This window comes from Perca fluviatilis, chromosome 7, assembly GCF_010015445.1.
Source record: "Perca fluviatilis chromosome 7, GENO_Pfluv_1.0, whole genome shotgun sequence".
In the NCBI taxonomy this organism is placed as follows: domain Eukaryota; kingdom Metazoa; phylum Chordata; class Actinopteri; order Perciformes; family Percidae; genus Perca; species Perca fluviatilis.
In genome coordinates this window covers 38,452,768-38,466,599 of record NC_053118.1, presented here as the reverse complement: position 1 = coordinate 38,466,599, position 13,832 = coordinate 38,452,768, and the positions used below count along the sequence as shown (strand labels likewise).

The following is a 13,832-nucleotide window of genomic DNA, read 5'->3' as shown; positions in this document are numbered from 1 at the left end:
GGTGGTTCTTAAAAGACTCTGGCCTTTTGAGCCAGAGTAGAATCGGTCGCTTTTTTTCCTACAATAGATAGATAGAGAGACAACCCTATAACCCAGAACATGGGTTACTCTTTGAAGAATAACCCAGCAACCCAAACAACCCTGGCATTGGGTCAAAATATTAGCCCTATAACTCAGAAAATGGTTACTCTCTTAAAAAATAACCCATAATTTTAACCCAACACAATAACCCAGGAGTTTTTAGAGTGAGAATATTAACAAAACGAAAACAGCACATTTATTTCTTGAAAATCGGTTTATTACAGAATAACACAAGCAGGGCCAGTGTGTCTGTCTGTGTCTGTCTGTCTGTGTGTTTGTCTGTCTGTGTGTGTGCAGTGGTGTCTTTACAAGAATAGAAGGGCACGTCTGTCTGTGTGTGTGTGTGTGTGTGTGTGTGTGTGTGTGTGTGTGTGTGTGTGTGTGTGTGTGTGTGTGTGTGTGTGTGTGTGTGTGTGTGTGTGTGTGTGTGTGCAGTGGTGTAGTCTAATGTATTGTAGTGGGTATACTGTACTGTATATGTAGCCTATATGTTTGGGTGGGGTCGATATTTTCACCATCAAAGACTTCATTTCCTGAATTTTGACACTTTTATGCAGCAATTCACACCTAAAATCCCTTTATTTAGCCTATGTGAATAAAAAAAACAACACAGATGACATTTTTAAATATATCAAAATTATAAAGAAAAATATGTTGTTACATGCCTTTAGGCATTTTTAAGTGGATATACTGAATATCACGTACACCACTGTGTGTGTGTGTGTGTGTGTGTGTGTGTGTGTGTGTGTGTGTGTGTGTGTGTGTGTGTGTGTGTGTGTGTGTGTGTGTGTGTGTATGTATGTGTGTGAGACCTCATCTGATACATGTCTGCTTTCTGTCTCCAGAGTCAGAACTAAACATGGAGAAGCAGCGTTCAGTTTTAATGCTCCACACATCTGGAACAACCTCCCAGAAAACTCTCACTTCTTTTAAATCAATGCTGAAGAACTTTCTTTTTGATGCTGCCTTCTTTAAATAATTGTTAATTTCTTATACTGCACTGTAACTTTTATTCTCGTATTTTATCTTTTTTTTATTTATTTTGTAATCGTGTTTAAGTGCTCTGTCTGTCTTTACGGGACGTGCATTCACAAGAGATCCAACGTGACTGTGCAGGTGAGTCACTGAACATCCTGCTCTGTTATTTTTAAACACTTTATATTTAATATTTAACCTTCATATCTTTATGGAGGGTTTCTGAGAGTTCAGCGCTGCCTTTCATCACTTCCTGTTACAACCTGCGGCTCTCATGAGGAAATAAAGTTCCTCAGAAACATTTTAAGCGAAAGATATAAACAGCAGTGTCACAATTTATCGTTGTTACTTCAGCTTTTTTGAAACACGGAGAAATGAACTCTCTCGATCAACACCTGAACATGATAGTAAACAATTATGGAATACATTGAATAATATATTAAGAGGAAATAATAAATCAATTGTTTATTTAGAAAACGAAGGTGAATTTCTTACTAAACCAAGTGATATAGCGAATCATCTTAACGATTATTTCATAAATAAAATAATTAATCTTAAAAATACTACACAGATACACAAAACAGATTTATCAAATACATTGATAAATAATATAATGGATGGTAAAACATGTAGCTTTAAATTCAAGAATGTTAGTAGTTCTAGAGTAGAATTACTTCTGATGAATTGTAAAAACAAACCACCTGGTATTGACTATCTTGAACATAAGTTGCTTAAGCCATTAGTTTCAATCATTGCTCCTATTGTTGCTCATATAATTAATATGTCTTTTATGGACAATATATGTTTGCAAGCATGGAAAATATGTAAAGTTGTGCCAAAACCCAAAAATAAGAAAATGGCTTTTTCTGGATCAAACAGTAGACCAATAAGTTTATTACCTATTCTCGGTAAAATAATGGAAAGAATTGTTTATGAACAGATTCAGTCTTATTTTTTAAATAATGATTTAATTACACATTTTCAGCATGCATATAGAGGAAAACATTCAACAGCCACTGCCCTGACTCAGATGGTTGATGACTGGTTCAAGGATATGGGGGAGAGGAAAATAATAGGTGTTGTAATGCTTGATTTTACTGCAGCATTTGATATAATTGACCACAACTTACTGTTAAAAAAATTGGAATATTTCGGTTTTTCACCAACTGCATTATTATGGATGGAAAGTTACTTGACAGACCGAAAACAACTAGTTTATTTTAATGGAAGTTTTTCGAAGGTAAGGGTGGTAGAACATGGTGTGCCTCAAGGAAGTTGTCTTGGGCCAATCCTCTACACAGTCTTTACCAATGATCTTCCATCTGTTTTAGATAAAGCAAGCATTTCAATGTTTGCTGATGATTCCACTATATATTTAGCAGGATCTGATATTGGTGATTTAAATATAAAACTACAGAGAGAGCTACAGTCAGTTGTGGACTGGATAAGGAGTAACAAATTAATTCTTAATTTATCTAAAACTATGTGTTTAGTGGTTGGATCTCATTTTTCCTTACGTTCCAAACCGAAACTTGAAATCAGTATAGAGCAAAATTCTGTGGAGCAAAGAGGTGAAACTTTTGGGAGTGATGATTGATAACAGATTGTGTTGGGTAGACATGTTCAGAAACTGGTAACTAAAAAATATTATTTTTAAAATGGATCTATTCGGAGTAGTGTAATTTTTATTTAATTTCTTTATTTATTTATGTTTGTGTGATTACTGTGTTAACTGTAAAATATGATTTGTATTTTCAAATGTTGTGAAATGTGATGTAATGTCTTGTGTGTACGGTGTGTAATATAATATTGTAAATTGTATTGTCACATGATAGATTGTAGGACCCCAGGAAGAATAGCTTTTTAGCTGATGCTGAAGCTAATGGGGATCCAAATAAAACAAACACCTCCCTGATTAGGGCAGATATTAGATTAAATATCTCAGAGGTTTTAGTCAAGTTCTTTTTATTTATAGCACATTATTAAAACAACAGAAGTTGACCCAAAGGGAAGATAATTAGTTTCTCTCACTCTCACTCTAGAGTCTGTACAGACTCTACCACACACACACACACACACACACACTCACACGCACACAGACACACACGGATGCACAGACACACACACACACACACACACTCACTCACTCACTGGCGCACACACACACACACAGACATATGCACACACACACACTCACTCACTCACTCACGCGCACCCTGCTACACACACCAAGCTTCAGCTGTCTTCATGGTTAAAACTCTGCAGCACGGGGACACCTGCTGGTTTATTAAAGGTACAGCAGCTCTTTGAGACTCAAGAGGGAGTTCTGGTCCTGGGGAGACTCCACGCAGACCTTTCTCCGCACAACGTATAAGGCCTCAAGTTTATACTGGTGCATCGGTGTGTGTGTGTGTGTGTGTGTACCTGTTTTACTATATTCGTGGGGTCCAAAAACCGGGGACTACAGTATACTTGTGGGGTCTGCACAGCCTCGTGGGGACCAAAATGCTGGTCCCCACGAGTTTAAAGGGCTGTTTGAGGGTTAAGACTTGGTTTTAGGGTTAGAATTAGGTTATGGTTAGGGTGAGGGTAAGGGTTAAGGTTAGGCATTCAGTTGGGATGGTTAAGGTTAGGGTAAGGGGCTAGGGAATGCATTATGTCAATGATATGTCCCCACAAAGATAGTAATACAGACTTGTCTGTGTGTGTGTGTGTGTGTGTGTGTGTGTGTGTGTCGATCTCTTGTGTTGTCTTCCCGTCAAACTTGAAAAAATTTATTTTATTTTTTTATTTTTTCGACGTTTGTTTTTGCTTTTTCCAACGTTTTTAATTGTAAAATTTTTCTTCTACACATGTTCAGCGCTTATTTCTACGTCCCATATTTTCTGATATAAAACAAAAATTGAAAACGGATCAACACCGACAACCGAAGTCAACACAAGGGTTAAGAGAATAGCGGGGCCGGTGTGTCTGTGTGTCTGTGTGTGTGTGTGTGTGTGTGCGCAGTGGTGTAGTCTAATGCAGTGTTTCTCAAATGGGGGTACGTGTACCCCTAGGGGTATTCTGGAGGACTGCAGGGGGTACGTGTCCCCCTAGGGGTACTTTGGAGGACTGCAGGGGGTACGTGTCCCCCTAGCGGTACTTTAGAGGACTGCAGGGGGTACGTGTCCCCCTAGCGGTACTTTAGAGGACTGCAGGGGGTACGTGTCCCCCTAGGGGTACTTTAGAGGACTGCAGGGGGTACGTGTCCCCCTAGGGGTACTTCAGAGGACTGCAGGGGGTACGTGAGATATTTAACAAAATGTTTAATAGTTACAAGGCTGTTGTCCAGAACATTCTTCCTCTCTCCTCTAAATGAGAGTAAAACAGAGATTATGCAGTTTGGCCCCACTAATCCCATGATAGATTTGGGTCCCCTCAATGACTCTGTGCATCCTGTGGTAACTAACCTTGGGGTAAAAATAGACAGTGATTTTACAGCTAGTCCAAAACTCTGCAGCCCGACTTTTAACAGGAACCAAAAAGCGCGCGCATATAACTCCAGTTCTTGCCTCATTGCATTTGCTCCCTGTTAGTTTTAGGATTGATTTTAAGATTTTATTGTTTGTTTTTAAAGCTGTGAATGGACTGGCCCCAACATATATTTCGGACCTCATCCAAATTTATACGCCAGCGCGGACACTGAGGTCAGAGGGCCAGCTCCAGCTTGTGGTCCCTAAGTCAAGACTTAAGACTCGGGGGGACAGGGCCTTTTCTGTGGTTGGACCTAAACTCTGGAATGGCCTGCCCCTCCATGTCCGAACTGCCCCTACAGTTGACTGTTTTAAGGCACGTCTAAAGACACACTTTTATTCTTCGGCTTTTAATTCTGTGTGAGTTATGTGGTCCCCTGTGGTGTTTATTCTTTCTTTTATTCTTTCTATATTTTATATATATATTTTTTTTATTGTTTGTATGTTCAGAGTCTTCTTCGAACTTTGTGTTTGTAAAATGTGCTATAGAAATAAAGTGGATTGGATTGGATTTATGTTGAATTTTTTTTTTTTCTACCAAAAATGTGACATTTGTTTCTCCTTCTTTGGACCTAATCTATCCTTCCTTCTACTGTCCTTCTTTTTACAAGTTTCTCACTTTTATCGTCACTCTTTTTGAAGTTTTTGATGATATTTTGACCTATTCTTGCCTTACTTACTTCCTTCTTTCTACCATCTTCTTCCAAGTTTTTGTCTTTTTTCTTTTTTACAGTTTTTGCCTCTTTTTTCTCATCAGCATTTAAATGTTTTTTTCAGTTACAAGGCTGTCGTTTGGTAAATCTATCGCTGACAGCGCTGTACTGTTCCTCTTTATGTACACTTTTTGTCTACCGAAAATGATTAGCGCTGGTAAGGGGGGTACTTGGCTTAAAGAAACAATTCAAAAGGGGTACATTATTGAAAGAAGTTTGAGAACCACTGGTCTAATGTATTGTAGTGGGTATACTGTACTGTATATGTAGCCTATATGTTTGGGTGGGGTCAAGATTTTCACCATCAAAGACTTCATTTCCTAAATTTTGACACTTTTATCCAGCAATTCACACCTAAAATCCCTTTATTTAGCCTATGTGAATAAAAAAAACCCACAGATGACAATTTGAAATATATCCAAATTATAAAGCAAAGTATGTAGTTATATGCCATTGGGCATTTTTAAGTGGGTATTCTATTCTATTTGATGCTGCCTTCTTTAACTAATTGTTCATTTCTTAGTGTACATTTTATTCTCAGATTTTATCTTTTTTTTTATTATTTTGTAATCATATTTAACTGCGCTTTAATTTTTGATGTAAAGCACTATGAATTGCCCTGTAGCTGAAAACCAAGCTGCCTCTGAGGATGAGAGATGACATGAACTTCTACTCAAAAAGTGATTTAAAAGAAATCATTTCAGACATTTATTTACTATTTTTTTTATCATTTATAACCCTAAATACTCTGGTGAACTCATTTCAAGCACTGAAACAATTCGTACCACACACACACACACACACACACACAGAAGCACACACACACACACACAAAACAACACACACACACACACACAAACACACAGCACACACACACACACACACACACACACACACACACACACACACACACACACACACACACACACACACACACACACACACACACACACACACACACACACACACACACACACACACACACACACACACACACACACACACACACACACACACACACACACACACACACACACACACACACACACACACACACACACACACACACACACACACACACACACACACACACACACACACACACACACACACACACACACACTTCAGAGGCTGAATGGGTTGAGTGCAGAATATATAGTATAGTACAATGGGTCTCCGATTAAATAGGTTATTATTAATAACCTTTTACTCCCATTAATCTTCAGTCAGGAGGAAATCTAGAAAGCTGGAACTGAAAACACACAAAGCTACAACAAGACATTCAAATAAAGAATATTATCATAAAGAAAACAGCACATTTGTTTCTTGAAAATCGGTTTATTACATAACAGAATAACCCAAATATCTGAGCAGACATGAAGAAGGCAGCGAATATCAAAGAGAAAGTCATATCTGGGGTATGGATGAAAAACTCATCTATATTCTACAGGCACAGAGCACAAGAGTAGCATGGAAAGATTTATATATATATATATATTTATATTACAAAAACAGTTACATTCTCCAAAATAACATATACTTGGTCCTGAACATGGAAGTCAATCATGTAGATATAAAATCTGATTTCTGGATTGTCTGACTGATGGGAATAAGAAAATATTTCTTGTATTCAGAAAGATAGAGTGTATTCAATGTTTTATAATCAATAAAGCGTATGATTGTCAGAATGGTGAATAAAATGTCGCTGCATGGTAAAAGAAAATGTTGGACTGTGAATAAAAAGAAAAATTAAATCTGATGGCTTTTAACCCTCTGAGGATGAAAGACAAACCTCTACTTCAAAAGTAATATTACAAAAAATTAATTTCAGACATTTATTTACTATTTTTTGATCATTTATAACCCTAAAGACTCTGGTGGACTAATTTCAAGTACTGAAACAATCCGTACAACACACACACACACACACACACACACACACACACACACACAGACAGACAGACAGACAGACAGACAGACAGACAGACAGACAGACAGACAGACAGACACACACACACACACACAGACAGACACAGACACACACACACACACACAGACAGAGACACTAACACAAAAACAGACACACAGACACACACACACACACACACACACACACAAACACACACACACACAGAGACACTAACACAAAAACAGACACACAGACACACACACACACACACACACACACACAAACACACACACACACACAGAGACACTAACACAAAAACAGACACACAGACACACACACACACACACACACACACAGACACACACACACACACACACAAAAAGAGACACTAACACAAAAAAGACACACAGACACACAGACACAAAACAACACACACACACACACACAGAGACACTAACACAAAAACAGACACACAGACACACACACACACACACACACACACACACACACACACAGACACAAACACACACACACAGACCAGTTTTATGCAGATACATTAAAAGGTAAATTTAAGAAGATATGACATCAGGGTTAATATTTGGGATGTTTTGACAGATTATTTAACACCAGGTCTCTCTGCACAGAAGTCCAAATCAAAAGCTGATTATAGATTTGTCATAATTGTGATCATATCTCCTTTATTAACCAGTTTGACTTCATCTCGGTGATATACTTGACACTGGTTTTAGTTCCCTTTTGGATTTCATGTCTTGCAGCAGCATCAGTAAAAACAGAATATTGAACTTTTGCAAATGTTGCTCTTCGGACACATAAAAAAAAAAAAAGTAGAAATACGTGACCACTTTTTAAAAGGGAATTTAGAAAGGAACAACATGAAGAACAGATGGCTTTAAACTTGCAGTCCGCTTCATTTTCTGGGCATAAAAGTTCAGATATGAGCCGCTGTTATTATTATTCTACAGCCCTATTTATTAGTTATTAAAACACGGTAGGACAGAGCTCAACTTCTCATGGCTTAGCTGTGTGTGTGTGTGTGTGTGTGTGTGTGTGTGTGTGTGTGTGTGTGTCATGGTGTGTGCGTCTGTCTCTCTCTGGGTGTGTCTGCCAATGTGTGTGTCTATATATGTGTGTGTGTGTGTGTGTGTATGTTTTTTCTGTCTATGTGTGTGTCTGCCATGTGTCTGCCAATGTGTGTCTGTCTATTGTGTGTTGTCTGTGTGTGTGTGTGTGTGTGTGTGTATATGTCTGTCTATGTGTGTCTGCCAATGTGTGTCTGTCTATGTGTGTGTGTGTCTCTGTGTGTGTGTCTGTCTCTGTGTGTGTGTCTGTGTGAACGTGTGTGTATGTGTCTGTCTGTGTCTGTCAATGTGTGTGTGTGTGTGTGTGTGTCTCTCTCTGGGTGTGTCTGTCAATGTGTATATATGTCTATGTGTCTGTCTCTGTGTGTGTATCTGTGTCTGTCTCTGTGTGTATGTGTGTCTCTGTGTGTGTGTCTGTCTCTGTGTGTGTGTGTGTGTGTGTGTGTGTGTGTGTGTGTGTGTGTGTGTGTGTGTGTGTGTGTGTGTGTGTGTGTGTGTGTGTGTGTGTGTGTGTGTGTGTGTGTGTGTCATAGTTTGTGACCATCTTCATTCCTTCGTCTCTAATCTCTAACCTTGATTTTGTATTTGAATATTTCGGGTCAGTTAACTGTTTGGGGGGCGAAAGAAGAATTCCTTCAAATTATTACGATCAATAACAGCAATAACTCTGATTAACTTCACACTAATGACACAGAAACTAAATTAATGACAACATTTAAATCCAGAAGCATATAATCATTCATAAAATCGGCCTCATTTCCTCCACAAGACATTTCAAATATACAAAATGATTCAGATGATTAAAAACACACAAAGTGTGAGTGACGTGATGGAATAAACTGAAGACTGCAGACAGTTTAAAAATATAAAAACAATATCAAAAACATAAAATCGCATTTGGTAGAAATAAAAACTAATTTAATGGGAAACAAGGAACCGGATCTAATTCATTATGTCGTTTAAAAACATCATTTAGTGGTTCTGTGGTTTTCGGGTCTCACTTTAAATATGAAATTATGTCATTTCATATTTTTTTTTAATAGGATAAAACATTTCTTTTAAAATCAAAATGTAGGACTCGGCGGCTGGCGGGCGCTCTGCGCTGCGACCGATTCGCTGTCGGGAGATTTTAACCCTCAAATCTGACCCGTTTTCAAAATAAAAGCTTCTATATATCAGAACATTTGGGTTATCTTTCAACCAATTTGTCAAAAATAATAATAATAATAAATTGGATGGTTCCGTACAACGCTCTTCACAAGTAAAATACATGATCAGTTCACTACTTTCTTTGAATTTGGAGGGTTTTATTCAATTTAATAGATCTTTTTTCACGGCAGACATGTTGACATGTCCTAGTAGGAAAACTGCAGTTTTTGCAAGTTCCCGCAATTTCATCGCATAAATATCATATAGCATATTCTATCGCATTTTTAAGAAAACGTGCCGCATAATGAAGGATTTTTGCCCCGCAACAATCACAAAAATACTCCACATTTTTCTGGAAGGACTGCCTATGAGAAGTCAAAATGTCAAAAATTTAAAAATTTAAAAACGTTGTATAAAGTGACAAAAATGTCGAAAAAAACCCAGTCATAGCGCAAAAAAATAAAAAAAATAAAATAAATCCACAAAAACTTTGGCAATAGTGACGAAACATTTGAAAAATCAAAAATCAAAAAAAGGGAAGAAAAAAAAGCCAAAAAAAAAAAAAAGGCCCAAAAAAAAAAAAAAAAAAAAAAAAATTGTAATTTTAAATTTTGACCCAATAAGGGGGGGGGGCGCAAAAGGGGAGAGGGTTAAATGTTGGCGATAGCGGGGGGGAGCGTCGACACCAAGAAGAACTAAAATAAGAAAAAAAGGACTTTAAGGACGCAGTTCGGTGAAGCCCCGCCCGCGTTAAAGAGTAACTTCAGGTGTTTATTCAACCTATTCTCCCGTGTTTTTGTGTCTGAGTGACTGATGGGAACAACTCTGTCTGAAGATGGTCCAGTACTGTAACCGGTACGGGCTGGACGTAAAGTTCTGTTCTATGTCAGATTATTAAGAGTCTGACAACATTATGGGATGGATCCCTACAGAGATAACCTTTTAGTAAGAACGTAAGATAGTTAAATAATCACTTATTAATCCGATCCCATACTCCAAGACTCTATGTAAATAATCAGACTTTTACGTGTATAGAGCCAGCATATCTCCACCAGACTCCATGTAAATAATCAGGCTTTTGCGTGTATAGAGCCAGCATATCTCCACCAGACGTCATGTAAATAATCAGGACTTTAAGCGTGTATAGAGCCAGCATATCTCCACCAGACTCCATGTAAATAATCAGTTTTAGCGTGTATGGAGTCACATATCTCCACCGACTCCATAGTAAATAATCAGGACTTTTAAGTGTGTATAGGGCAGCATATCTCCACCAGACTCCATAGCAAATAATCAGGACTTGTATGGACCACATATCCAATCTGTAAATAATCAGTTTAGGGTTGTGTATAACCCATATCCCGACTCCGTAAATTGGTTTAGTGTGTATAACAGCCCACAGTAAAATGAATTAAGGATTATTTCAACCAAACCAGAGCGGTGATTGTTGGAACAGTGGAAAGATGAACCAAGACGGCCTTTGGTAGTTTTATTTAGTTTCTGTCCACTTTGAATGAAGTGTGTTTTACGATGATAAAAGTTCTGATTATTTACATGGAGTCTGGTGGAGTTTGGTGATGGTGATTTCGGGTCTGTCAGCAGCAACAAGAGAACTTTTAGTGAAGGTAAATACAAGCTGGACATCCCATCAGTCACTTAGAGACAGAAACAGGAAAATAGGGTCTAGGTTAAAAAACAACAACCAAAGTTACACTTTAAGGAATAAAATAATCTGACCTGTGAACACAGAAACAGACTTATTGGTTGGCCGTGTTGAGTCTCTCCCTCTCCGGCTGAGGCTCGCCCACGGGCGGGCCTCCGTTACTGGACTCTGGCGTGCCGTCTTTCTTAAAGGGAAAGCCGCTCTTCACGAACAGGACCAGGTCCACGATGAACATCGCCGGGTAATAGAAACGGGCGGGAGGGGAGAGGAGGGGGGGGGGGGGGGGGGGGCGAAGAAGGGATATGGTTAAACATCGGAACAAGGTGTGATATCGAAGTGGGATGGAGACAGGGGGGGGAGGGAGGAGGGAGGGAGGAGGGAGGAGGGAGGAGGGAGGGGAGGGAGGGAGGAGGGAGGGAGGGGAGGGAGGGAGGGAGGAGGAGGGAGGGAAGGAGGGAGAGGGAGAGGAGAGAGAGAAGGAGGAGGGAGGAGAAAGGGAGAAGGAGAAGGGAGAGAGAAGGAGGGAGGGAGGAAAAAAAAAAAAAAGAAGAGAAGAGAAGGAGAAGGAAGAAAGGAGGGAGGGAGGAGGAGGGAGGGAGGGAGATGGAGGGAGGGAAGAGAGAGGAGAAAGGAGAGAAGAGAAGGGAGGGAGGGGAGGGAGGGAGAGAAGGAGAGAAGGGGAATGGAAAGGAGGAGGAGGAGAGGAGAGGGAAGAGAAGGAGAAGGAGAAGGGAGAAAGGAGAAGGGAGGGAGGGAGAGGGGAGGAGAGGGAGGAGAGGGAGGGAGGGAGAAGAGAAAGGACAAGGGGACAAGGGAGAATGAAGGAGGGGAGAGGAGAGGAGAAGAGAAGGGAGGAGAAGGGAGAAAGGAGAAGGAGGGAGAGAGGAGAGAAGAAGAGGAGAGGAGAAGGGGAGGAGGGGGAGGGAGGGTGAGGAGAGGGAGGGCAAGGAGAAGGGGAGAAGGGAGAGGAGGAGAGAGGAGAGGAGAGGGAGGAGAAGGCAAAACAGAGTCCAGTTACCCTTTTAAGATAACTGAAACGTGTTTTTCTGTGTGTGTGGTTGTGTTGGCAGGCGCCCTGCTCCTCCCAGCCCCCCCCAGCAGCAGCAGCAGCAGCAGAAGAAGAAGAAAGTTTCTGCACGGCGTCGGTGGACCTCTGGACCACAAAGCCCGCCCGGTTTCGTGATCCCCTAACCCGGAGCAACCCATCAGCCGAGGGACGGCGAAGAAGAAGAAGCGAGGAAGACGCCGGCCAAAGACCGCCATAGTGCACCAGCAGCCCGGTTGAGCTGGTTCGGTGGATGTGGCTGACGCATGGGCAGCCAACGCGGGAGAAGGAGCTGTTCCACTCGGGTGCTCAGATGAGGGTGAAGTGGCGCCACAATGGGACACGTACAGGGAAGTCCCTCCCCTCACATGAGAGACCAATACTAATCTCCCTTTGAACTCTGGGTGCCCCGCAGGCTCACGACATCTTTGAATAGTCGTGCTGTGACTCGGGCGCTTTTAATGTACACAGCTGTAACCGGGTACAAGTTCTCATCCCGACCTCGGTTTCAAAAAAAAAAACAGGCAGAAGATCAGGAAACAACGCATGCCTTTGAAAAAGCAAGGCTGGGTCAGCTTTACTCAAGGGGGTATGTAAGACCTAACTGGCACCTGAGGAGAGGAGGGAGTGAATACACCTGAGGGGAGAAGGGAGTGAATACACTTGAGGGGAGGAGGGAGTGAAACACACCTAAGGGAGGAGGGAGGTGAACACACCCTAAAGGGAGGAGGGAGTGAATACACCTGAGGGAGGGAGGGAGTAAACACACCTGAGGGGAGGAGGGAGTAAACACACCTGAGGGGAGGAGGAGTGAACACACCTGAGGGGAGGAGGGAGTGAATACACCTGAGGGGAGGAGGGAGTGAACACACCTAAGGGAGGAGGGAGTGAATACACCTGAGGGAGGAGGGAGTGAACACACCTAAGGGAGGAGGGAGTGAACACACCTAAGGGAGGAGGGAGTGAACACACCTGAGGGAGGAAAGGAGACACTCGGTGCGTTTACATGCCCCAGTAGTAACTGGTCATGTGAATAACTGGCTTCTGCCAGTTCTCTCCCGTATACATGAGCGGGGAGAACGACTGCGTTCCTCTACCTCCGCTACAGTAGGTGGCGCTCTGCCAACGCACAGCGCTTTTTCCTTCCGGGTGACCTATGTCAAAACTACGCCAGACGGCCACTAAATCGGTGAAATGTAACAGCTTAATATTTCCTTTACACGTTCTTGTCACAGCGCAGGACAGCACCGTGTTCAAATGAGCAATTGTTGCTATAACCTTTCCCAAGTCATACTCTCTTGTTTAACTGGTGGACTGTTTATTTGTGCATTGTCCCTGTTTCAAATAAATCAATTTCCATTAAATCAATTTTCATATTGTAAGGTAGTAGCCTTAAGTACGCCACTAGGTGGCACTGTTGCCATCACTATAACAGATGCAGTTCAGCAATTTTCTCTTGTTTTTGTACCTTACGAGACGCCCTAGTTTGCACTCGATCTGTGTAGGCCGCCATGTTCGTTAAAAACCGTACGTCCTACGCTAAGGTAAGCAGCTTAATCGGTGGCGTATACTATAAAGGTGTGAATATGTCCGTTGATAACCACCCACTCAGCCCATTTGTTCACATGTTGCCTATTTAAAGTGTGGATTTACCGTTTGTAGGGTCAAGTACTGCAAATTAGTTT

The 13,832-nt window shown here is 41.0% G+C and overlaps 1 protein-coding gene across 1 annotated transcript in view; it reads right to left on the bottom strand.

Annotated features, from left to right (window-relative positions):
* Positions 1-11,040: 11,040 nt before the first annotated feature.
* cmtm6 (CKLF-like MARVEL transmembrane domain containing 6) overlaps positions 11,041-13,832 on the bottom strand; it is a 21,586-nt gene continuing 18,794 nt past the window's right edge. The window contains exon 4 of the mRNA XM_039806195.1: positions 11,041-11,370. Within this exon, the coding sequence (XP_039662129.1) occupies positions 11,197-11,370 (174 nt within the window). The 3' untranslated portion in view covers positions 11,041-11,196. The remainder of the gene's footprint in view (positions 11,371-13,832) is intronic.